Consider the following 27,457-nt stretch of genomic DNA (forward strand, 5'->3'; position numbering starts at 1 on the left):
AAAAATTTGAGATTTCCTTTTTCATAGCTCATACGTGACTGTGAGAGAGGGCTGAAGCCCTTGGTAGGTCCTGTGGGTCCCTCCGTGCCATCTCCAAGCCCTTAATGCGCCTCCGCTTGGTACCCTTTGCTAGCCATTATTCTCTGTTATGTGTGTTGTCGGTTCCTGCCAAGTCGGTTGACATCAGCAAGTATTAGGGCAAAGTCGTGCCCAACATGATCGATCCAGGTACCAGTGTCCTATCTCGCCATCACCACTGCTACTATCTTCTTCGCCTTCCACCACAACTATCGCCCATCACTGTCCAAACCATTTAAATCGATCATCTACCTGAAATGGATCAACTCTTCAATCTAAAAGATGGTCTTGATATGCACGATGGAGATCTGGACCTTAGCAAAGGACTGATCTTTGACAAGGAGCTTGAAGAAATCAGCCAGTCATTACTGATCCCTACCACGTGAACAATACATGCATCAACATCCACCTTCACCCTCTTGCCGCCGCTGTCGCTGCCCTTCTGTCACCACTATTGCATGTTGTGTCTCCACCACTGATGATTGCTTCAAGTGCCTCATCTTCGTTCGAGATCTTTGAAGAAAATAAAACTTGATGATGAGTTTTTTCAACCCTAATAGTCTGATGCAGGGAGCAGTTGGGCTAAGTTAATCTCCATCGTTCGTCTTACAATTGGTGATGAATAGACAGTTCAAAAGGTCATGATTTCAATGCATTACATGGAGGTTGTTATGATTCACCTAGGATGACTGCCGATTGGATCATCTGGATTGAGTAACGGACAAAGATTTCTGATTGACCTAGGCGGTTATGATTGACCTAGGATGATTGCCGATTGGATCATCTGGATTGATTTCAATGCATTACATGGAGGTTGTTATGATTGACAAAGATTTCTGCCAATTGGCCATGAATAGACAATTCCCACTTTCTGTGTGTGAGATTGAGATTCTTCTCGCCGAGCTGCTTGTAGAGGTCCAATTTTGAGGTTTTGATTCCCGTATTGAGTGGCTCATAAGGTGCCGAACTTTGGCTCGATTAACGTGATTTGTCACTCGGATCGTGTTATCAGTTTTATCTGTTGTTAGTTTTCATTTTTGACTTGTCATGTCATCCTTAGGACCTTAATGATAATTCTTGTCATTCTGGACTATACAAATGGTTGTCATCAAGTGGTATCAGAGATGAAACAAGGAGAGTTACATCATCAACCCGCCATCGAAGAATGTGCGCTACAAATGGGCATCGCATATTCAAACTCAAGGCCGAGTTCTCTCCCACTCAAGGAGTATGATAAGGACATTCCGGCCATCCGTAATTAGTGGAATCGACCCTATCCAAGAGATGCCTATTAGCATAGTTGATCGGTTGTTGAGATCGATCTTATAGGCCGGATCTACAAACGCCTACATTCCTTCATCAAATATGCAAATTAAGGCTGTTTGGGAGCACCAAGCTGAAAGCAAAGCTTTAATCGTGGGACGAATTAGTTTTTCCGGTGCCCAATGGTTGCATCTCTTGATGAGGAGCAGTCCACATATGGTGTGGTCAACTTGCTGAAACACGGAAATACTTCTTCCACCACCCATCTCTAGGAAACAAACTTAGTTTTTCCGCACCCATGAAACTTGTCCATATTGCGTACGTCGTCGAAAATTTGTCCAAACAGGCACTGACTTATGGACGACTCTCAAAATGATTTTCATTCTTCTTACTACTATTAGTGTTTTTAGTTACTTTTATCTTCTTTGTTATTGGCCCTTGGTTTATCATAGTATTTTGATTGGTTCCTTCCATGAGAGATTGTAACAACTAACAAGTTTTATTATAAATAAAGAAGGCTCTCATTGTAGAGGCCAACTTAGAGTTTTGAAAAATGGATTTATATTTATTTATTGAATAGGGGAGGGGAGCTTTGAGGTGATCTCGACCCTTTTTTATCCTTTGGGTCCCACCATTAGGCCAATCCAAGCCGTTGGAACATCTAGGGGCGTCTTCCCTTGGATTCCCTTCGTCGACGATCCTCATCTTCTTCGTACATTATCGGGCTCACCAATCAGGTTTTGCATTAGCTTCTCTTGAGATGGGTTTTTGTATCATTTAGAATGACACACATGATCGTTTGGGATGATGATAACAAGTCGATGATGGATAAACCGATAATGTAATTCGAGCGACAAATCATGTTGATTGGGCTAGATTTCGACACCTTGCGAGTGACTCAACAATGGAGAACCAAAACCTCAAAATTGGACATCCGTGAGTGGCTCAACAAGGAGAATCTCAATCTCATACACAAAAAAAAAAAAAAATGCAACTTAATTTTTTTTCCTAAAACAATCAACCATGGCCTCTTATACGAGAGCTATTTTATTGATAAACCCAACCAATAAAAATTCACCATTTCTCCTTCAATCCAAATAAAGTCTAGATCTTCTGAACCAACAGGAAATAAGTAACAAAATGTTCAAGCAATGGGAATAAACTACTTAATCTAGTAACTAATAGATATAGACCTAACTCCTAAGCAAAAGAGTTGTAGTAGGTGAATGATTCTTGAAATCGCATTACACTTGATAGGCGTTCATTGAATCATTCATATCTCCTTCAAAGTGTTAGATTTGTGTGTTCTTTGGCTTATTGGAAAGTCGACTTGATAAGCTTTCAAATGAAACTAATTTCATGTCATTTGGATGTTATCTGACCATCTAAAAGTGTGTCATGAGATAACTAATGGGATTTGGACATATGGTCGGGCTGTGGGGTCCACTGGTTTGATTTGCGGTCCGTGGGGGCTTAAATTTGATCCTAATGTGCTTGAGGTCATAGCTCACTTTATGATGATCTCCCTTCTTAGATTCGATGAGCCTAAGTGGGCTAAAAGCTCGAATGAAGGTTTTATTTATTTATCTATTTTTAAGAAATGGGGACCAAGCCCATGATTCATTGAAAAAATGGAGGGATGTACACATTTTGCTATTCGGGTGGGCTCCACAAGAAAAACGGGCCACACCTATTATATTACCTAACTGACATAAAAGAAGGAAAAGGAATGCAAAATGTAAGAAAAAAGGAAGAGGAGGCGATAGGCCTCCCATAGAGACTAAGATCCAGAAACAGCAATCGGTCCACTACTAAGGGCAATCCACCCAAAGAAACAGAGGAAGAGCTGCCAAGGGGACCAAAACAAGAACATGAACCCAAAGCTGCCCAAGCTCAGCAGTAGCTGAATCTGCCTGGGAGACGAACGACATATCTGCAAAGCTAGCAACCACATAACAACTGCCCACAAGCCATCAAAACCAACAAGACATGGCCAATGATTTTACCCAAGCTAGAAATCTACAAAAACTGAAACCAGCCAGCTCACAATAACAGAGGTAGGAGATATGCTAGCAATCATGGAGGCAATCGAGAAACCCAGGGAAGATTGCTTGATATGGTACTAGCGACGAGGCCATGGGCTCGAAAGTGGCAGAATCCGCCTCTAGCGTGACTCGAAGGCAGAGACTGCAAAGAAACTGATCATCAGATCCCAATTTTGGGCCTAGAGAGCCTAATCTGGCCCAGACCAGCATTATCCAGAAACATGGAGCCTCTAATGGATCTTGGGAGGTCAGCTGGTTGAAGGAAGACGGTGTCCAAAAGCCCCCATGCTGGCCAGCTCGGCGAGCCCATCGGCCACCAAGTTTCATTCTCTAAGTGTATGAACGAAGCTGATGTTAATGACGACCGAGTTTCCTTCTCTAAATGTTCTCCAATCATGGTGTTTGCTAGATCTTTCCTCCTAAGGTTGGGGATCCAGGATGGAACATGGATTGGGAGAGACCCCTGATCGGATTTGGGGAGAGGGTGGTTGGGATCATAGCATATGGGTAGCTGTTGTGAAGGTCCAAGGGATTTATTGCTAGCAAGGCCAGGGATGGTTCGATGGCCGGTTGAAACAGGGGACAGGATATGTGATTTGGGGATAGGGTTGTGCTAATGACGAATGTTCCTTTTTTGATGTGCGAGTTGGATAAGGATGGTTCGGCCCATCAGGTTGCACCCTTGGAGCGTCGCCATGGCCGCAGAAGCGACCTCTCTCTGCTTGAATCTGACGAAGCTGAAACCCTTATTCCTCTCCGAGTTTTGGAGTCTAGGAATGTATACATTTGCAACTTCTCCAAACTTTTCGAACTGAGGTCTGATGTCTCCTTCTGAGCAGCTAAAAGGGGATTTTGGCCACAAAGAGAGAAAGCGGAGAGGTGGAATCGCCCTGATGACGGCGACGCTGAACTTCTGTCCAACCTCCCTCTTCCTCTTCCATACTCGCTCTCCTCTCTCCGAACGAAGGTGAATGGTGTAAATTAACTTAACCCAGATGCTCCCTACATCAAACTCCCAAGGTTGAGAAAAACTTGTCCTCGAGTTTTGCTTTCTCTGGAGATCTCGAACAAAGGTGATGATGATGCACTCATAGTGATCATTTGATTTTGAAGACACAAGTGCAAGGTCAGTGACAGAGGGGCATCGACAATGGTAGCGGGAGGTGAAGGTGAATGTTGATGCTTATATCATACAAGCGGTAGGAATCGGTGATGATTGAGCTGATCTCTTTAGGCTCCTTGGCAAAGATCGATCCTTTGCTAAGGTCCGAATCTCTACCTTATATGTCAAGACCATCTTTTGGATTGAAGTCTGATCCATTAGGGTAGATGATCGGTTTAAATGGTTTGGACAATGATGGAGGTGGTGGTGGAGATACCTGTTAATATGGGTGAAATCAGTGACAATGGCGACAATGACAAATGGGACATGTACCTGAGTTGGTTGCTCTATCTCTGCTTTGAAACCACTTTATGACAGTTGTTTGTATTGTCTAGAATGACATAAACCATTGTTAGGAATGATGGTGATAGGTTGATGACAAACAAGGCATTTCGTAACGATAGTGGTGGTAACAACCACCACCGTTACCTTTACAATACAGGCTTTAACGACCATTACGGTCTTTTTTTTTTTTTTTTTTTTTTTTAATTGAAAAAAAATTTGAAATCTTATATTGGCCTCGTAATGGACCATTACGGGGCCATTGCAGCTTTTACGCAGGCATAATGGGCCGTTACGAGGGCTGTATCGGCCGTTTCGGGTCATTACGTGTAACAGTTGCCGCCATTACCTTTACATAACGGCCTTTATGGCCCTGTAACAACCGTTATGAGACACCATGATGACAGATAAATCAATAACGCGATTCGTTGATTGAGCAAGATTTCGGCACCCCTATGAGCGACTTAGCAAATGATAATCTCACTCTCACACAAAAAAAGTGCACATTAATTGTTTTTCATAAAACAATCAACTATAGCTTCTTACGCGAGGGAGCTTTTTTATTAATAAACCCAACTAATACAAATTCACTTCTCCTCCACTAATCACAATAAAGTACCGCTCTTCTAAACCAATAGGAAGAAAGTTAAGTAACAAAAAACATTCAACCAATGAGAATAAACTACTTAATATCCAATAAGACCTAATGCATAAGCAAAAGAGTTTTAGTTGGTAAAGGATTGCTGAAATCGCAGTACTCCTAATAGGCGTTCACTAAATCATCCATATCTTCTTCTTACGTTGTCGGATTCATGCTTTCTTTGGCTTGTTGAAAGCTGACTCGATAAGCTTTCAATTGAAACTATTTTCATGTCATTTCGACGCTTTTAATCCTCCAAAAGTGGGCACAAGATAAGTAACGGGATTTGGACAAATGGTTGGGTTGTAGGGTCCATCGGTTTTGATTCTAGGGTCTATTGGTGCTGAAATTTAATCCTAATGCGATTGAGATTGTGGCCCACGTCATGATGATCTCCATTCTCGGATTTGATGAGCCCAATTGGGCAAAAGCTTGAAACAATCTAGATCGTCGAATCTGTCCTCTTGGGTCAAAGGCGTAGATCTTCATCTAAACAAGTAATCTTCGTCTTTTGCTGGATCCAAATGTGTATTGGGCCTCCCGGGTCAATGACAGTGATCCCCATTTAATGCGTTGAAAACACGACCTTTTGAATGTCTGATCATGGGCAATCAGAAGATCAACGGTGGATATTAACTTAGCCAATATGCTCCCTGCATAAAAAACAGTTTGGGATTGATTAAGATCCATCTAGGATTTGTTGAGAGTTAATAATTCGCCAGGATGGGACTTAAATTAGGGCTGAATATTAAGGAAAGGACAGATTGTGGACAAATAAGGCAGATTATGGTCAAAGTGTGTGGAGATGGTGCATTAAATTGAAGGTTGGTTTATCTGGCAGTTTGGTTCAGGATAGAGGCAAGCGAAATAGAGATTTTTGCTGCTTGTGGGTCACTCGGATAAATGCAGTGACTCGTGAGAATAGCACATTGTATAGTTATAGTTTATTAGTGCACAGACTGTACACGAGTTAGTTGCTTCTTTATCGTAAAATACCTGCACAAATAGCTATATCAAATAGGTAGCCTTACATGATTTCCAATGAGATCATCAAATAAGGAGATTGGAAGGTATCCCATGGAATGATTTAAATGTTCCCCGGAGAATACCTCTATGAAGGTAGAGTAGAAATTAATATGATAGGATAAGTAGGAAGAGTGAATGAACACATTCAGCTTTTTACGTCAGTAGGGCCTGGTATAAGGTTGAACAAGGGACAGACTTGGGTGCAGTTAGGAGTGTCTTTGCAGGTTGCATTGGGAGCTGTGATAAGCTTTGTGTTTGCACTGATTTCGGGGCTGCAAGTGGACAGATTGGGGAATAAGTAGGGATCAGGATAAGTAGGGCTGGGAATGTTTTTGTTTTGACAGTAGGCTGTATTTGGGACTCTTTTGGGGTTCTGGAGATGGGTTCAGGTTAGGAATGGGATTTAGGAACAATTTAAAGTTTACAGTTGGGTTTGGAGGCTCTTTAGAGTTTAAAATTTCAATGGGAAGTCTGTACAGGGTCTAGGCTTGGATTTTGGGATTGTTCAAGGGTCTCACTTGGATTTAGGGCTGGCTAGAGGTTAGGAATAAGGATTGTGGGACTGCCTAGGGATAGGATGTTGGTTTTGGTCGCACGTGTGTGGGGCCCACTATTTAGAAAAAGGTGACCTTGGTCTTGGTCGGCCAGGGATAGACTCCAAAACCCCCAAATTGTAGCTCGATCCAATGGCCCACTATTTAGAAAAAGGTGACCTTGGTCTTGGTCGGCCAGGGATAGACTCCAAAACCCCCAAATTGTAGCTCGATCCAATGCACGGTTTGTGCGTGGTGCTCCGTTAAAGTTTTAGCCCTCCTACAGGGCCAGATTCTGAAAATCTGTTGAAGAGAGAGGGAATTTGATGCAATAAAGGACAGATTTGTAGCGTAGATGATTATGGGAGATAAGAAGGGTGGATGGTATAAGATGGGGTGGCTTTGCAGCATGGTAGTTAACCCTTCAATGAAGGAAGGGCTTCGCACCTAATTAGGCTTCACAACTCGGAGAGTAGGAAAACACAGAATTTTTATTAATCTTTCATCCCTCAAAAAAGCTACAAGGGGTATCTATTTATAAGAAAACCCTAAACCCCAAAACTCGCGCCATGTGTGCAACCTAATACTTGGCGATGAAGTAAACCAAAATAAAAACCAAACAAAGAAATCTAAAGCATGCATGATGTTCTAAATAATAATAATAAGCAAAACCTAAAATATGAAATCAATCCGACTAGTGGGTCACGATCATGAGATCCCATGGTGGGCTTTTCTTGACTGTCGGGCCCATTCTTTTGAATCAAAACTTCGTCTCCTAACTAGGAGGCCCTCTTTGGACGTCGTCATCGATCTAGATCGACGGTGGGGTCCTCCTTCTGGCGTACGTGTGTAAGGGGCGGCGTGCGTGCGCGTATGCGCGTGATGTCCCCATCAAACTTGCTCTAATCTAAAAGTTGATGGTGCAAGGAGATGAAAGTAAGGCAAAATTGAAAGGAACAAGAATCTGAATTTTCCAAACCAGATTTTTGGAGATAAAATTCTTCTTGGCTTGACACAAGATAGATCAATAGGTCAAAGGGACTGTGGAAGTATTCCCAACAGCCTTCTAGAAGCAAATACTAGAAAAAAAAAATTAATCTGAAGAAAGCTATCTTCCGGTTGAAGGAATAAGAGAAAGGTAAAAAAAAAAAAAAAAAAAACTCATGAAGCCTAATTTCAACAACCAAATTCAGAAGCTTTCTCACATGTATGGCCCTGTTGGTTATATAAATCCTCGTACATGGGTTGTCCTAATTTAACTTAAACATTGCAACGACTTTCCTATTTTACCTAACTAAACTTTTAGCAAGTTCTAAATTAAAAAAAAGAAAAAAGAAAAAAGAAGAGGAAAACTAATACAGAGTTAGTTTGGAAACTACTAAGTAATAAAAATACTCAACTGAAGGGTCTGTGTAGACATTGGAAGTCTTTACAATTGGTATGGTTGGACTCGTGGGTTCCAAAGTTCAATCGGTTTATCATCAGAAGCATCTGATTGGATCTGTAGGCCACATGTTCGAATTGGAAAATTGTCTTAGGAATCCCATTGGATTTGTGGGCAGTTGACGTCAAAGTTGGGATGAGGCTTGGATGATGATGATGATTGGATTTGTGGGCACATGGATGGTGGACCAATCAGATCTTTCCTATGGTCTGGGTTAGTGTTGGACAACGTGTGGGGTTTCATTCTTGGATTTCCTCGTGCAAAAACTGTGTACAGGTGGGCTGGATGCAGCAATAAATATCTTCACAAAGATAACTGCTACCATTGTTTTCCTCTTTTGATTCTCATCTATTGGTATTCTTTCCATAATAAGATACGGGTCTGTGGACATTCCACCCACTTTGCATAAGAGATTGGCACAATACTTAGTGAACCAGAAGTCTGCCTTTGAATCCAGCTGACCAGCTAACTCTTCGGCCAATGAAAAATATTATGCTCAATGACCACACCGCATAACATACTTGTGTGCAGGCTAACACATTTTCTTGCCGTCAGCTATAGGAATATGGGATGGATCCTGGCATGCAACCTTGATGAACAGATGCAAAGATGAGATCTTGAACTGATTTCCTCTATTAACATGTCAAACCATTTTTAATATCTCATTGAGGCACACTGAAAGTCTGAAACTAAGAGAATTATTCAAACAGAGAAATAAAATTCCCTTGAATTCTGAACTGAAGAAGTCCAATAATAAAACTGGAACAATGTATGTAAACCTGAAGTTCATCTGACTATGACCATTCCACTCTATCATGTACAAGGTATTCCGTAACAGTAACAGTGGCTGTAACGGCCACCACCGTTGCATTTACGATACGGGCTGTAACAGCCATTACGGTCTCTCTCTCTCTCTCTCTCTCTCTCTCTCTCTCACTTTTATTTTTATTATTATTATTGAAAAATAAAATAAAAACTTAAAAAACCTATATTTGCCCCGCAATGGACTGTTATGGGGCCTCTATGGCCTTTCTGGGGGGTGTAATGGCTGTTACGGGTGATTTTTTTCATAACAACTGTTATGACCCCGTAACGTGTAACGTTTGCCACCGTTATCATTATGTAATAGCATTTATGGCCCTGTAATGGCCATTATGGCACCCCTCATGTACCATATCCTCAAATAAACCATAGGCCCTCTTACCACCTCCACCAACATCATTTGGGCCCTCCCCTTGCCCTTTTAGAGCCTTCGACTTGACCCAACTCACTCCTAATTGTTGTAGTTTTTGGTCTCCTTGCACATGGCTTAACCATCTAAGTCTACTTTTCCTTATCTTGTTACCCAATTTTATTTACGTGCCGTTTCTTTTGGATAATTTAACCTGATGAAACATTGGTATTAACAGGGCTGCTGCTGATGCGCTGGCCAAGAGGCATGTAGATGGTTCACTACCAGTGGAAGATTTCAATATAGAGCTTGAAGATCAGAGTGGGCAGAAAGTACAGTTGGGATCTGAGAATGATCAGCGGTATGATTTTACCAATCCTATATTAAACGGGGCTCGAACTAGAGACCTCAGTATTGAAATGCACTGTCTACCATTGAGCTATGGGCTCGAACCCTCGATCATTTATTGTTCTGAAAGCAGGTGGTTTTGTTTATGGCATGTCTAACTCATGTACTGAAAGTTGACCAATATTTCACAGGGGAGTGATGATGGGTTTGATGCTTCATGCAAATGCTAAACAGCTGATAAAGAAACAAAAGTATAAGGATGCATTGGATGTTCTTGCCATGGGAGAGGTTAGTTACAATGCCCCGGTGCTCCACATACTCTGTTTACTATGCTTCTAACTGAAACAAAATTATAGGAATTATATTTCTTCTCTCTTGTCAAACTCTATTATCAAAATGAAATGGGGTCTTAGTTAGCAAAACTCCTTTTTAAATTTCATATTTTTGAAAAATACCTGTATAATGGATTAGTTGTTTAAAACCCCTATATTTCAAAAGATAGGCATTTTTTTGGGGGGCAAATTGAATTAAACATGTTTTCCTCTCCAATAAAACACGTTTTATTAAAAAAATAAAAACAAATTTAAGGACAATTTAAAAAACCGAGATTGGTGGTGTATGTTGTTTGTAGAAGAGATCCCATGCTATATGTTGTTTGAAGATGGCATGGTTTTGATCAACAAGATGAGGGAAGGCATAAACACAAAACTAGATTTATGGATTGGTATTTTAGAATCTAAAGTATTTGAAATTAGTCGGACTAAGAGTATACACGGTGCAATTTTAGAAACAATAGGAGTGTGAATGCGGAACTAGTAAATATTGCCGACCGATAAGTTTCTCAAAATGACCACTTTTGTTATCTCGGGACGATAGTTCATTACTGTGGAGAGATTGAGAAGGATGTTGCCTCTAGAGTTTTATGTGATCGTCTTGTGCCACTCAAACAGAAAGGGAAATTTTATAGGATGACTATAAGATTACCCATCCTTTATGGGATAGTGTCGGGTAGTTAAGGAACAATATGTCCATGGATGAGTGTAGTTGAAATGAGGATGTTGAGAATTGAGATGGATGAGTGGCAAGACTAGTATAGAGTTAGAAATGTATACATTCAAGGGAATTTAGGAGTAACACCAATAGGTAACAAGATGAGGGAAAGTACACTTAGATGGTTTGGTCATGTGCAATGGGGACCAAGAATTGCGCTGGTTACGAGTGAGTTGGTATAAGTTGAAGGCTCTTAAAGGGCAACAGGATGGTCTAATTGAGGTCATGGCCCTTTGATGCAGGACATGAAATTCAAATATGATGTGTAAGATATTCAGGCTTTAGATCACATTAGTTCAGAAACAATTACACAAAATTCCATATCCCACACAAAAGTTCAAGCATTCAATCAAGGGGGATCTATGCAGGCTCAAGCCTACACAAGCCAGGGTTGGATCAATCAAAATTATAAACCAAACAATAATCAAAGGAGGGCAAATTCATCCACACATGCACAAAAATAATTCCCCAATCCAAGGGGTTCATAGATTTCAATTCGGAGAACCCTAAGGTTGAAGAAAGGGCATAAAATTGGGGATTTGAGTAATTTAGGGTTAGGGTTAGGGATTTAGGGTGAAAGAGGGGTGAAAGAGAGGAGAGACGAACCAGAGAAGTGTCACACGTGTGGACAACGGTGAAGGCCAGCGCGTGTGTGGGGCCCACCAGTTGGGCCCTAGTCGGCCACGGGTGGCCACAAAACCTCCAAATTTCAGCCTGATCCGATGCACAGTCTGTGCGTGGTGCTCTGCCGAAGTTTCAACCCTTTTGCAGGGCCAGATTCTGGAAATTTGCTGTAGAAAGAAAAACGGCTATAAGAGAGGATGGATTTGAAGCGTAGATGATTGTAGGAGGAGAAATATGGATGGTAGAAGGTGTGGACGAATCGGGATAGATGTGACTTCGCACCACAGTAGTCAGCCCTTTGAGGAATAGAGGGTTTCACACCCAATTGAATCTCCACAACTCAGAAATTTAGAGCAGAAAAACGCAGAAATTTTAGTAATCTTCCATGAATAAAAAAGACTACAAGGGGTGCCTATTTATAATAAAACCCTATACCCCAAAACTCGCGCCATGTGCACAACCTATTACTTGGAGACGAAGTAATAAAAAATAGCAACTAATTAAATCAATCTAAACCGTCCATGATATTCCTAATAACTATAATAAGCAAATCTCAAAGTACTAGAGTAATTAGACTAGTGGGCCACGATCATGAGAGCCCATGATGGGATTCACATGACTATCAGGTCCACTCAAACGAACCAAAACGCAGTCCTCTAACTAGGAGGCCCTCCTTGGATGTCGTCATCGATCCAGATCAATGATAGGGCCCTCCTCCTTGTGTACGTGCGTAGGGGCGTGCGTGTGCGCTTGATGTCCCCATCACCCTTGATAGAGTGGAATGGTGGAAAAGGATTCATATAGTCATGATAAGGCTTTAATGATGACAATGATGACGACTAGTGGTCGTCAGCCATTGACTAAATTGGGTAGTAGCTGAAATTTTTAATAGAGAGGGATTGATTTATATGACTACTTGGAAAGGAAATATTTAAGAGAAGAAAAGAACACCATTCTACTTTCTATAAACATTATTTTTTATACATATAGAAATTCTAATTATTTTAATTAAACTTTTCTATTTTAATCTAATTTATATATAATATATACGTACATATGCATATATATAACTGTTTTTTTTTTTTTTTAAAAATAAATAAATCTTGACCTTAACATGCCCGAATTTCTCATTCACCTAATTTTTGGCATTTCCATTTTTGTCTTACTTTTCATGATCAATACCAAATTAAACATGAATATTTCCCGCACTGTCTTTTGCTATATGTTGTTTTGCGTGGTTTAGATACAACTACGTATGTGACTTATGCACCCAGGTTGTTGCAAAATGTTAACTTGGCAAAAAATTCACCCTTGTCAACTCATAAATGGCCAAACATGTATGAAAATATTGGATGGTAAAAGAATTTGACAATGGTTCACATTCAATGATTAGTGCATGCATGTGGCGCACTTGATGAATAGATTGGTTTATTTATTATTATTATTATTATTTTTTGTTGAAGAGTGCTTATATTATATATAAAAAGGAAGGAAAACAACAACTGAGAAGCCACAACAAGAAAAAGAAAGCCTAAAGCAAAGTTAAAGGAAACAAACAAGGAAAAACAGAAACTATACAACTTCAGAATTGGCAGATGGTAAGTTTGCCCTAACTCCAGAACAACAAGGAGCAATGACTCAGCCATGATCCAGAACTGAGGAAATCATAGAGTTGTTCGTAGGGATGCTGATACCGAGCCAAGCTTTTACTTGACTGAATATACGAAGTGAGACATGAGAGGAGTTGTTGAAGCATCGGGCGTTATGTTCTTACCAAACATTCCACAAGCAGGCCATCAGCAAAACTCTCCATATAGTTCTTAAATCTTTAGCGAAGCTCACCTCATGCCAAGCATGCATCAGGTCAGGAATGTTCCCCGACATGACCCAACGAAAATAGAATTTTCACTGAATGGAGTACCGGATGTTTGTAGAAAAAGGACAGTGCAAGAAGAGGTGATTTACAGACTCTGCCCAATGCCAACAGATTGAGCAAACGTTGGTTAGAATCATTCCTCTTCTCCAGAAACTGTTGATCGTAAGCGTCCGTCCTCTGACTAGTGTTCAGATGAATGCTGTGACCTTCGGAGGAGCTCTGTAATGCCAAAAGAAGTAAGGGAAGTCCGGGAGATGTGGAGGGAGACGACCCCTGATGAGCTTTCAGAAAGGTTTGGGGGGAAATTGCCCCGAAGAAGAATAAGTTCAGCAGAGGGAGTCTTCAGAATCAGAAGTGGGCTGAATGCCCTGCATGAGCTGAAGAATTTCCAGAAGATCTGAGGCCTCTTAAGTCGAAAAGGTTTCTCCTGCAGGGAGGACACCAAGCCCCTGAACCATCAGAGGAATAACAATTAGCGACCGGGATAGAGATGTCAGAGGAGATTCTAACTAGAGCTAGGAAGGAGACAGCCGAAGGCTCATTAGATATCCAACAATCTTTCCGGAATATAATTTGAGAGCCATTTCCTAGGCTGAAGGAGAGGCCTTACCGAAAGAGAGACTGAGCGGAGCAAATGGCCTTCCAAACAGATGAGGCTCTGTATATGGAGGAGGCTTTAGTAAACCAGCCCCCTTCCTCAGTACCATATTTGAGAGCCATAGCCTATCTTCACCTACAGCAAGCTTCAGAGGCAAAACGCCAAAGCCATTTCCCCCAAAAGGCTTGATTAATGTCGGAAAGGATCCTAATGCTCGCCCCTCCTTCTGTATAAGACTTGCAAACTTTGGACCAACTAAGGAGGTGGAACTTTTGGTTTTCCGGGCTTCCATTCCAGAGAAAATCTCTTATGAGTTTCTCAATCTTGGCTAGGATAGATTTACGACATTTGAATAGGGATAAAAAGTTGGAGGGAAGGATAGAAAGGGCTGATTTTAGAAGAATTAGGCAACCCACTGAGAACATAAGGGCTTTGCTAGGTAGAAAGTCTCCTTTCTTTCTATGACAGTGTTCCAAAGATGATTGGTAGGTTTGCCAATGCACAGAGGGAGACCCCAGTTTGATGATGGGAATGTACCCGCCCTACCGCCGAAAACTTCTGCCAATCTAGTAAGAAAGGAAGAGGGAATATTAATACCTAGCAATTCACTTTTGAATATATTAACCTTAAGACCAGATATAGCTTCAAAACAGCGAATAACTTTTCTGAGATTAACTACTGCCTGAAATGTAGTTTCAGAAAAAAGGAGGGTATCATCCTCGAATTGAATGTGAGAAATAGGACTGGAGTGACACTTTCAATCCTTGGAAGAAACCAGCTGCCTCTCCCTTGGAGATCTCTAGAGGCCAACATGAAAAGGAAGGGGGAGAGGGGGTCTCCCTGATGAAGCCCCCTCGACGATCTGAAAAACCCTTTGGGGGAGCCATTCACTAAAAAACAGAGGAAAGCTGAAGAGAGACATGATCGAATCTAGCCTCTCCATTTTTGACCAAAACCAAACCTTACATTACAAGTAGATAATCTATAAATCCCCTATCAACATGATCTAATGCCTTTTCAATATCTAATTTAAAGACCAAGCCACCCAAACCGTCTCTATGACAGGAGTCAATACACTAGTGAGCGAGCATAGCACAATCTAAAATATGCCTATTAGCCAGGAAAGCATTGGCCCTCGGAGATGATGTTCGAGAGCACAAGTCGAAATCTAGATGACAATATTTGGAATAGAATTTTGTTAGGAGCAACAAATAAGCTAATAGGCGTAATGTCTTCGAGCTCTGCCGCCCCCTCAACCTTGGGGATTAATGCAATGAACAAGGCCCCCATTGCCTGAGACAAATTGCCCATGTTATGAAAGTCGAGGATAAAATTGATCAAATCAGTATTCATGTTGTGCCAAAAAACTTGAAAGAAGGTTATAGGAAAGTTGTATAGGCCAGGGGCCTCGCCCCGCCAAAAGAAAAGATAGTCGATTTAAGTCCTTCTTCAAAGAAAGGGGCCTCGAGGGCAACAACCTCATCAACCAAGATTTGAGGGAATTCCATATTGTCCAGAGAAGGTCTAGACCAAGGTTCAACAGTTAACAAAGAAAAGTAAAAAGAGACAATGAGATTCGATACTTGAGATGGGTCTTGAATCTTGGAACCATTGCTAGAAACAGAACTTATCTTATTGAATCTTGCCCTTGCACTAGCAATAGCATGGACGAATTGAGTGTTGTTGTCCCCTTCCTTGAGCCAGAGGGACTTTGATCTTTGCCTCCATATGATTTCTTGTTGTTTGGCAATTCTGCTATACTTCACTTTGAGAGAAGTCCTCTAGGATTGTTCTTCCTTTGATAGAGGTCGGGATTCTTCCTGCAAGTTTAAAAGGTGAATGGAGTGAAGTTATTGATTGAATCATTGGGATCTACTTGGGAGTCCTTTCTCGAAGTGGTGAGATGCTTTTTGAGTAACTTAAGTTTGTTGCTCAAAACAAAACTAGGGCTACCCGAAACCGAAAAGGACCTCTACCAACTGGAGATCACATCCAAAAAGCCTCCAATTTCAAGCCAATAGAGTTCAAATCTGAAAGGTTTAGGCCCCCAGTTGTCTTCAACCAACTCTAAAAGGATGGTGCAATGGTTAGAGACAGGTCTTGGGAGACCTCTCTGGAGCACGACAGGGAAAGCTCCAAGCTAAGGGGGGAAACGAGAAATCTGTAACCGACAAAGGATTGGGTGGATTGCCCATTAGTCCAAATAAATGTTGCATCAAGGAGAGGAAGGTCAATAAGATTATCGTTGGCAATCCATTCCGAAAAAAGATGCATGTTTCTCGATATGCAACCAAGGTATTCCGTAACGGTAACGGTGGCCGTAACGACCACCACCGTTAACTCTATGATACGGGTCGCAACGACTGTTACAACCTCTTATATATATATATATATATATATATATATATATATATATATATATATATATATATATATATATATATATATTGAAAAAAATTCAAAAAACACGTATCTGCTCTGTAATGTTGAAAAAATGTTTGAAAAACCTATATCTGCCTCATAACAGACCGTTATGAGGTTGTTATGGCCTTTACAAGGGAGTAATAGGCTATTAATGGCGGTTACAGGTCATTTTTTTCCCATAACGGCTGTTACAGCCGTACGACCCTATAATGTGTAACGGTTGCCACCGTTACCTTTATGTAATGACCTTTAAGGCACACCATGTATGCAACTACCATTGGAGTTCTCAAAGGAGAAGCGGATGATGTTGAAATCTCCTCCGATACACTAGGGATAAGGCCATTTGTTTCTGATTGAGTTTTAAGTCATCCCAGAGTAGATGCCTTAAGTAAGCATTGGAAGGGCCATAAACTGAAGAGAAGATCCATTTAAATCTAGAAGATCGATTTCTTAGAACCATAGAACAATGAATGCTCCAACGAGGGAATCTTCTTTTGTCAAGGAACTAGCGTCCCGGGCAATGAGGATTCCCTTAGAGGAGTTAATAACGTCTAAGGAAAGCCAATTTTTGAATCTAAAACTCCAAATAGAATCCAGATGTAAGCGACTTGCTGAAGAGAGCTTTGTTTCCTGAATAACAACAATATGAGCTTTGTACTTATGGAGTAATTCCTTAACTTTGGCCCTTTTGTTGGCTTTGCCAAGGCCTTGAACATTCTAGGATTTTTTTTTAAAGGGAAAACATTCTAAGAAATTATCTTCATTTGGCCACTAACTTACCCCTTCTTCCTTTCTTAGAAGAGTGAGAGGACGATCCCACTTCATACTTGACTGCAGACTCGAGGTTCATTAGCTCTCTCTATCCATGAGGGGGTTTGGGTGTCTCCCTGGCTTCTGAAGCTGCTTTGATGTAACGCTCCTTGATGAACTGAAACAAGACAACATAATCTTCCTCCGTATTTCCAAATGACATTCCTAGGGAACTCTTGAATTCCATGTACGCATCACATGATGATGCGTTGGGGGTTCTTGTGATTGGCAGAATAAGTGTTGGACCCCCAAAATCCTGAAGAATTAAGAAAATTCTGGAGAGTTGGAGGGGTGATAGTGTGATGGGGACATTAGAGGACCTACTCAGGTGTACCAGAGGCGGACATGACCACCCACATCAGCGCATTGGATGTGCATCAGGAAAACCCCACTTTGGGATGATGCATATGAGCTACTTACAAGACTATTTTAGTCATAGGATTTCTATTTCGTGTCGATCCAACTGTTGGATCTTGTCGATCAGGCCATCGGGCCACCAGATCTAGGCCCCTTGGACTCTGATCTTACTTTTCTTACGTGTTTTTTTTTTTTTTTTTTTTTTTTAAGGATTTATTTGCTGGTTGAGATTGATCATAAATGTTTTGGTTTTCTTATTTTGGATAATGGGCCACTTCACTTAAGTAAGTGGCATAGTTGTAATTATGCTGAATTTTTAATTCCGAATTTTTATTTATAAAACCACATGGAGGGTGGAGTTCCAACCCTAGTGGTGTTATTGAGAAAGAAAGAAAAAGAAAAGCTCTCTTGCGTAAATGGATTTTCTTCCTTGTGGTCTAAGGTTTGTGAGAAACCCTCCATTCCAATTGAATTGCGGAAGGGTAGAAGCTTGTTTGGTGGTGGATTTCTCAAGGTGCATCCTTCCTCTTCCTCTTCCTCTTCTTCGAAATATATTCTTCTTACTTCCTTTCTCTTCTTCGAAAGGTATTCTTCTTCTTTTTCTTCTCGTCTTCCGCTTTTTCTTTCCATTACATCATTCTAAACCCTAGATCCCTTGAATCCCTAAAAACCCCATTCTTAAATGTCCATCCATGAATTCAAAACCCTAATCAAAATCTGAAATTTTTATTTTTTATTTTTGTGAAACTTTTCCAAAACAAGAATTTTGCTTGCATCATTATCTATCCACGTGGTTGTTGCACTACCCACGCTAGATTGAAAGTCCCTACTTACAAGTGGGCCACTGTTGAATTATTTTATATTTTCGTGCACTGTGTATGTGAAAACCTAGGATCTTCATGTTATAAATCTGTATTTCTGAATCTATTATGAGGATATGCTTGATTTTACATGATTGATTGTTGAAATTAATGTGTAATTGATCTCTCATCTTGCATCCTAGGATAGTTTTCATCATCCTGCATCATAGTGTAGATTGAATAGGAGGTAGGTTGATAATGAAGATGTCAGTAGGAATAGCCTTTGAAATCGAGCCTGTGAAAATAAGTGCCCATGAGGGGAATTGAGACGATGGCTGGCGTTACCCTAGGATGGAATCAAGTAGTTTACGACAGGAGGTGTGGTTAGAGAGCGAGGACTGCAACCCACATTGAGTCGTGAAGGCTGGAGGGAATTGGGAGGAAGACGAGAAGGGCCGAGGGAAATGGGATGGAGGAAAGGTTTGGAGGATGGACCTCGGGTCGGAAGAATGGAAGTAACTATGGTTAAGGTAGCACAATTGGAAGAGGAGTCTCTTAAAACCGAGGGTTTAGCCCTGTTGGGTTCGAACCATGGTTGCGATGGACTAACAATCTTGGGATTGACGAGAGGCTGGATGGTTCGGATGAGCCTAATCAATGATTAATAACCGAGGGTGAGTGGGGGGAGTCACAGGATTTGGACACGTCACTTAATGATAAATCGTTGCTATTGTACCTCTCTAACTCTCTATGAACTACTCCTTGCACTCCTAAGCGAAACGGCATTGCCAAGAGGAATTGTATCTTTCTTGACATGATGAATTCCATGATAAATTTAGCTACTCTTCCTATTTCATTTTGGGGCTAAGCCCTTGAAACTGCTATGTATATCTTGAATAAGGTTCAAACCAAAAGTAGCTCCTAAGGCTACCTTTGAACTATGGACTGGCCGAAAGATTAAGTTAGATCATGTGGTGATTTGGGGTTGTCTTGCTATGGTTAAGAAAATAGAACCGAAAGTAAACTAGAATCTAGGAGTCTTAAATGCTTTTTCATAGAATATCCCATGGAATCCAAAGGATACCGAGTTTTACAATATTGAAGAACAAAGAATGTAGTCAGTAGGGATGCTATTTTCTTTGAAGTCTTCATTCATGATAATAAAGGTGATCACACTGTAGACCTTTTCAAAATGTTGGATGATATTTTTCCTAGTATTCTTGTGACATCTAGTCCAGAGACGCTGATTCCTGATCTTGAGCCTACAGTGTCTTACATTGTAGCCAAAGACAATGCTGGAACTACATAGATTTGTCTTTTTTGAATGAAGTGTTTCTAGTGGTGCCTAACAAGTGTGAGAATGATCCTAGTTCTTATCAGGAAGTGATGGTTGATATTGATGCACAACACTGGGTTAATGCTATAGATGTCGAGATAGAGTCCATGCATTCCAACCATGTGTGGAAGTATGTAGATTGCCTAGACAATACTGAGCCAATTCAATGAAGGTGGGTCTACATGAGACAACGGGATGTGCATAGAAAGGTAAGCACTTTTGAGGCTAGGCTTGTAGCTTAGGGCTACATTCAGAAGGAGGGCATTGACTGAGGCATTTGCCTTGGTTTCCATGATGAAGTCTACTAGCATATTGTTAGCCCTTGTTGCTCACATGGACTTTGAGATATGGTAGATGTACATAAACATTGCTTTCCTCAATGGTTACCTGGATGAGGAAATCTATATGGACTAGTCAGAGAGGTTTTGCTAACTTGGATTTGACTCTAAAGTGTGCAAGCTCCATAAATCTATCTATGGCCTCATATAGGCATATAGGAGCTGAAGTCTGCAGTTTGATGAGGCATTTTGTATGTTTGATTTCACTAAGAACCCAAAGGAGCCGTGTGCTTATCTTAAGATCCGAGGCATCAAAATATGTTTTTTGGTCTTGTATGTTGATTATGTATTTCTCATTGCGAATGATGTGGGTCTCATGACCGGTGTTGTCAAAATTATACAATTTATGATTTACGATTTGAGATGAATCTTGAGCAAAATGATTGAATCCTACCTTTGAATCCCTTTTTATATGAATCATACGATGTACAATTCAAATCCCAGTTTAAGATTCAAATTATACTTGTTTTTTTAATTTAAAGCTTCACTTGGTGATGTAGGACCAATGCATGAACTCAAATATTGTGTGAGATCAACTAGCAAAATTAAATTAATTAATAAAAAGCACAAAACTTGATATCATCATCACAAATACCAAAATCCCAAGAGAAGATCATGCATAATTCTAGCCTAGGTTACCAACTATCATCCTACAAGACCATTAAATAATGGAAATTAGGATCTAATGGATGTAGGGACATCCAAATAGCATAGGGTTAAGCCAATTTCAAAGGGGAATGTTTGATACTACCTAGAGTGAAATTAGGATTTAGGGAAATTGGGGAAAACTTGGAATTATGGTTAATGGGGTAAATTGGATAAAAGGATTATAGGGTTTATGTACTAGGATAAGGGAACTAAGGTTTTGGATGGAGGGAATGTAAGGATTTGGGTGTAATTGAAGAGTGTGAAGAACTAGGGTTTGGTAATTTGGGGAAATAGGAAGATTAGGGAGTTGTACGTTTAGGGTTAGGGTTTGGAGAAGAGAGAGTAGGGTTTTGATGCAAGGGTAGTGGAAAGCCAAATGGACAAGAGTGGGGTCGTGTGGCCAACCTTATAGGTTGGCCACACATGTGGGCTAGGTATGTGAGGTTTTGGTTTGTAGGGTTTGGCTTGTCGATAGATGAATAAGGGATGAGGATCGGAAGGATGTTGATGGCCTGGGATGAAGAAAATCGAAGAACTTGAAGAATACCTCGATTGTTGATGAAGTAATGAGAGTGTTAGGGATAAAAGGAAGCCTCGCACCTCCGTTGATGAAGATTAGCTTGACACCAATCTTCCTTTCAATTCACATGGAAGTCACCCTTAACTCACATGAAGATGGGAGAAGGAAGCAAGGAGCTCTCTCTCTCTCTCTCACAAAAAGACCAACTAAAGAGAGGTCACACGCCCCCCCTTCTTTTATAGCCTCAAGAACTTTTCGAAATTATAATTTAAACCCTGTATCAAGAACTTTGACGAAAATGACCAGAGTCTAATGAAAAATCAACTAAAATCACTCATAAGGTATCCAAACATAAAGGGGGCATGCGTCCCTTCTCCACTCAAAATGACCAGAGTCTAATGAAAACTCAACTAAAATCACTCATAAGGGATCCAAACATAAAGGGGGCATGCGTCCCTTCTCCACTCAAAATCTCATGCCCACTACCTTCTCATGTACAAGGAAGAGAGAGAGAGAGAGAGAGAGAGAGAGAGAGAGAGAGAGAGAGACGTCCAAGCTTGCACGCCCGTCCATTTTCTTCCTTCCCCACATGCGTGTTGTCTCTCTAGGAAGAGGGAGACGTCGTGGTTCATGTAGAAGGCCTCCTAAATGGAGATCTACCTAGGGTTTACATATAGGGCTAAGGTGAGGGATTCCTTTAAGCTTACACTAATTCGGGTTAATATATATATATATATATATATATAATTTGTCTTATTTTTGCATACCTTCATATTATTATAATTTCCATGCCGTTGATTGATGGATCGTTATGAATATTTATCGCTGTGAGAATTATGGTTAAAGTATGATTTTTATGAATTCATGTGGGGTGATGGATACAAGCCTTGTCCTTTGTCAATTTTGAGCGCGACGTGTGTTTCTATTCTATATTGAGTTAGCTTTTGCTCCTCTCCCCTTATTTTTGTTGAGTTTAGCCTAATGTTATTCTTCTCCTTTATTAGGTTAGCCTTGTGCTACCCCCCTTTATGGCTTGGTCATGTGTCTTTGAATCCCAAAATTCCCATGATTCGATTTATTTTCCCATTAATGTAAGTGATGTGTTAGAGGTCTCACATCTAGTGATTCATATATTTTATTGTGGACATAATGCGCTCTAGGTAATGACCCTCTTGGTCGACATGTAATTCCATGGTCTGGGTAGTGGTGCACAATCGACGTAAGTAAACCGTCATTCGTGTTATATCACTTCCAGGATTGGATGTCGCAAATAGTAGCTCCATGAACAAATCGTATCACGTAAATCTTCCGATCGTGTGTTGTGCCGCCTCGAGGTGTTCATGTAAATTCACGGTTGCGTTGGACACGCCGACGAATATCCGTAGTATGAGTTGCGGGGTGAGCTGGGTTTTCTATGAATTATCTTCTATATTGTGATGATCACTACGTATGATGGACCGCACACACTATGCTATGCATGTATTCATGTAGTTTGGTTGCGCATACCGATACCACTCGTAGTGGTGGAGTATGATATGTATTGGTGAATGATAATCTTTGTGAATGTAACTAGAAGTGATCTAAATGAAAAAAAAAAAATGTGTAATTTTGAAGCATCTAATTTTTACATTATTAACACGGAATTCTCAGGCACGAGTATGTACTTGGGTTGCGAAAATTCGGGACATTACAGTTGTTATCAGAGCATGAGAATGAGATTAACCGGGCCCGAGGGCATGAACCATCATAAGTTTCACGAAACTAGGATATGATCATGAATTAGATACCTATACATAGGTGAATTTCCAAAGGAAATAGGAAGTTGAGGAATTAGAAACCCTATTTAGGTTCCCCATTGAAATTGTTAAGTTTGACGTGGAATTTAGTGACTATGAATCTAGGTGCCTTCGAACAAATTTGAGAATTTATTCTTGAAACTACAGCAAAAATTTCAAAGTAAGATTCCACAGTTTGGTGAGTCTTTCATCCCTTTAAAGTGCAAAAAAGGCTTGTTGTCCAGCAGAAATTTCACAAATTTGTGTTACTATATATAATTATTTACAGATTAAATTGAGATGAAATTTTAGAGAGGTTTATAGAGAGCGAAGTGAGCTACCAGAAAAGTTTCAAAATTTTCCGATAAGTCCACCTACTGAAACAAGCAGAGGTTTCCTAACACACCAGGTTTTCACCGAAATGACAAAAAATTTTGGAAAAATTAGAAAATCTCCAATTCTGGTTTGGGAAACTTTTTTTTCTTGCTTGGACTCCATTTAAGGACAAACTGGAGTCCATAATAAGTTTATTTGGGAATTTGGGAATTTGTTCTGAAGGTACCTAGATTCATAGTCACTAAAATCCCACATCTAACTTAAATTTTCAATGGGGAACCTGAATGTGGGTTTTTAATTCCTTAATTTCCTAATTCCTTTGGGAATTTACACAAGTACAGGGATATAAATCATGATCCTATCCTAGTCGCATAAAGCTTATGATGGTCCATGCCCTCTGGACCAGTTAATCTGATTCTCACGCTCTGATACCAACTGTAATGCCCCAAATTTTTACGGCCCGAGTATATACTCGTGCTCAAGCATTTCATGTGTTAATAATGTAATAATTGGATGCTTTAAAATCGCACTTTTTTTTTTTTTTTTTTTTTATTTCATTTAAATCACATTCGATACATTCATGAAGACAACTATTCCCGAGAATAAAATCAACTGTACTTCTTATTTCTTCGAAGTATAAAATCAACTAACTGTCTAACGCCCTTTCAAGTGGGAGCTTATTACATTATCCAAAGTTTTGCAGCAGAAAATAAATAAAGCCAAATGTAATGATATCTTTCTTCTTTATTCAGAATAATCTTCCATAGAGCAATCATTACCTGCATATTCGGTCCGTGCTTCACCTACAACGTTTGTATGGTTGGAGAGGGTCAATGCCCTACTTATATTGATGGTTATCCTTTAAGATTAACAATAATTCAAGAGATCCATAAAAGTAATGTAAGGGTTCCAATACATCTCACACTCCACCACTACTAGTGGTATCGGTATGCGTAACCAATATACATGAATGCATGCCTACAATAGTGTGTGTGGTCCATCATGCGTAGTGATCATCACAATGTGGTATATATTTGTAGAAATCCCGGTTCGCTCCACATCCCATACTACAGAGATCCATTAGCGTCTCCCACACTACCGTGGATTTATGTGAACACCTCAAGACAGCATAACACACGGATCGGATAATTTACGTGACACGATTTGTAGATGGAGCGACTATTTGCGACATCCAATTCCGGAAGTAATGTAACACACATGGTGGTTTACTTACACCGATTTGTGCACCACTATACAAATCCATGGAATTACGTGTCGACCAAGAGGGTCACTACTCAGAGCGCATTACGTCCACTATAAAATATATGAATCGCTAGATGTGAGACCTCCAACACATCACTTGTATCAATAGGGAAAATAAATCGAACCATGGAGTTTTGGAATTCCAATACATGCCCAAGCTATAAAGGGAGATAACAAAAGGCCAACATAATAAAAGAGGAGTAACATTAGGCAAACTCAACAAAAACAAGGTGAGATGAGCAAAAGCTAACTCAATATAGAGCGGAAACACGCGTTGCTCTCAAAATTGGCAAAAGGTAAGGCTTGTATCCATCGTCTCACATGAATTCATAAAAATCATGTATAATTAAAATTATACATTAACAATAATTCTCACATCGATAAATATTATAACGGTCCATCAATCAACGACATGAAAATCATAGTTATATGAAGGTATGCAAAAATAAGACAAATCATGTATATATCAACCCAAATTAGTGTAAGCTAAAAAGAATCCCTCACCTTATCCTTGGAGTGGAAACACTTCTCGCTCTTAAAATCGTCAAAGGGCAAGGCTTGTATCCATCACCCCACATAAATTCATTCAAATCAAGCATAATTAAAATCATACATTAACCATAATTCTCACAGGGATAAATATTCATAATGGTCCATCAATCAATGGCATGGAAATCATAATAATATGAAGGTATGCAAAAATAAGACAAATCATGTATATATCAATCGGAATTAGTGTAAGCTTAAAGGAAGCCCACACCTTAGCCCTATATGTAAACCCTATTTATATCTTGATATAGGAGGGCTTCTACATGAACCACAATGTCCCTCAAGGAAGAGGGAGATAACACGTGTGGGGAAGGAAGAAATGGGACGGGTGGGTAGGCTTGGACGTCTCTCTCTCTCTCTCTCTCCCTCTCTCTCTCTCTTCCTTGGATGTGAGAAGGTGGTAGGCGTGGGATTTTGAGTGGAGAAGGGACGCTCGTACTCTTTATAAAGGGTTTGTTAAATTGGGTTTCTCATCCTACTTGAATTGGGTTTCTCCAATTTGTCTCTTCTGACGATCTTTCTTTAAATCTAATTCGTTCACGGTGGCGGGGTCGTCAAATAGGGCCAAGGTGGATAATTTTCTTAGTGACTCAAAATTTAGATTGACTTATCTTGAAAATTCTTGTAGCGAGTGCCAAAATAGACCTGATCTTAATTAACGGTTCACGCTTAATGATCATGGCCCAATTTTAAGAGAAATGTGTAGTTAAGATAGTCAAACGATTGAGCAAAATAAATTTGGTGGTTGATTGATGGTGGAAAAAGCCCGAATATGAAATTTCACTTTTTGTGCCAAAAGGAAGGAATCGGCTCTAAAGTAGTCAATATTCAACGATGTGGGATTATAAATCAGGGTCTAAATTTTGTATGATCTCATAGTAATATGAGGCTAAATTTGAGTTGCGATTGACTGTGGAAAGTGGTAAATTAGAAGGTCCAGATTTTGAAAGAGTCGACAAGCCTAAATGGAGAACTTCACGCATAAAGAAAAGCCTACCAAGGTGGGGATCTCACATTTCACACTTGGTCCATGTGATGGACAATCCAAGTCCTTCATAAGAAGAGAAATATCCTAATACGACTACCTACGAACTTTCTTTATTTGATGGACACCAAAACCAAGGGTTAAGGGGCTGATTTGTCAATTGGACTACTTACACTGATCTAATGGCTGAAATTTGATGTGTATGGTTAATTTATGATAGATAGACATGGGACAAAATTTTACATCAAACGGATAATGAATACCCTGTGATCTAGAATTCAAGGGTCTAGGTTAATGGCATTTTCGTAATTATTGCTTATATGAGAGTTTTGAGAAATCTAATAGTTCTACATGTTATAGGCACGTTTTTAAGCAATTCTTATAAAAGAACTTATATCGAAATCATTATGAATAAAGAGTTATTCACCAAAGAAGTTACAATTATTATTAATTAAGGAAATGTACATATACCAAACAACATAATGGATAGTCAGATGACATATTAAAAATCGTAAAACTTGATGGTTAGTATCCTGACCATGTATGTAGGTGGATGTACAGTCAGTTTCGTAAACGGATGAACGGAAAGTGGGTTTTTTTGGAGCGATCAAGAGGTAGGACATGTATGCACTTAGATTCAAGTGACTTGTTCACATACGTAAGTTCCTCAGATTGTTGTTTTGAGAGAAAAAAAAGAAAAAAGAAAAAAAAAGGGGAGAAATCTCCTCGCTTCCTTCTCCCATCTTCATGTGATTTGAGGGTAACTTTCATGTGAGAAGATTGGTGCGAAGCTAATCTTCATCAGATGTGCGGTGCTTCATTCTATCCCCTGCACTATCATCCCTTCAACAAACAAGTGTCCATGAATCTGTGGTTAGCATTGCTCAGCCAGTCTGATTCTCGAATTGTGAATTAGCCACGGCGGGCTTTACAATTTAGTCGGTTTAAGAAAGGGCAAATTGGTCTTCTACAAAAACCATATCAACTTTAACCGCAGAGTAGTTATATGATACTCAAACCAAGTATGACGTTTGATACGCAGCCACTCAGAAATCATAAACCAAGGATATATAAACTCAAATAAAACCAATTATAATGTACATCCCACTTTGAATTTTACCGTCAGTAGCCAACCATCCATCTAAAGTCATCGATGGTCCTGATTTTTCTTTTTAA

At 40.0% G+C, this 27,457-nt stretch overlaps 1 protein-coding gene across 1 annotated transcript in view; it reads left to right on the plus strand.

The window, feature by feature from the left end:
* Nucleotides 1–27,457, plus strand: part of LOC131254737 (uncharacterized) — a 49,522-nt gene that overhangs the window by 10,016 nt on the left and 12,049 nt on the right. Inside the window, exons 2-3 of the mRNA XM_058255454.1 lie at nt 9,883–10,005; nt 10,184–10,280. Of these exons, the coding sequence (XP_058111437.1) occupies nt 9,883–10,005; nt 10,184–10,280 (220 nt within the window). The remainder of the gene's footprint in view (nt 1–9,882; nt 10,006–10,183; nt 10,281–27,457) is intronic.

The sequence above is a fragment of the Magnolia sinica genome, chromosome 9 (assembly GCF_029962835.1).
Source record: "Magnolia sinica isolate HGM2019 chromosome 9, MsV1, whole genome shotgun sequence".
NCBI lineage: Eukaryota > Viridiplantae > Streptophyta > Magnoliopsida > Magnoliales > Magnoliaceae > Magnolia > Magnolia sinica.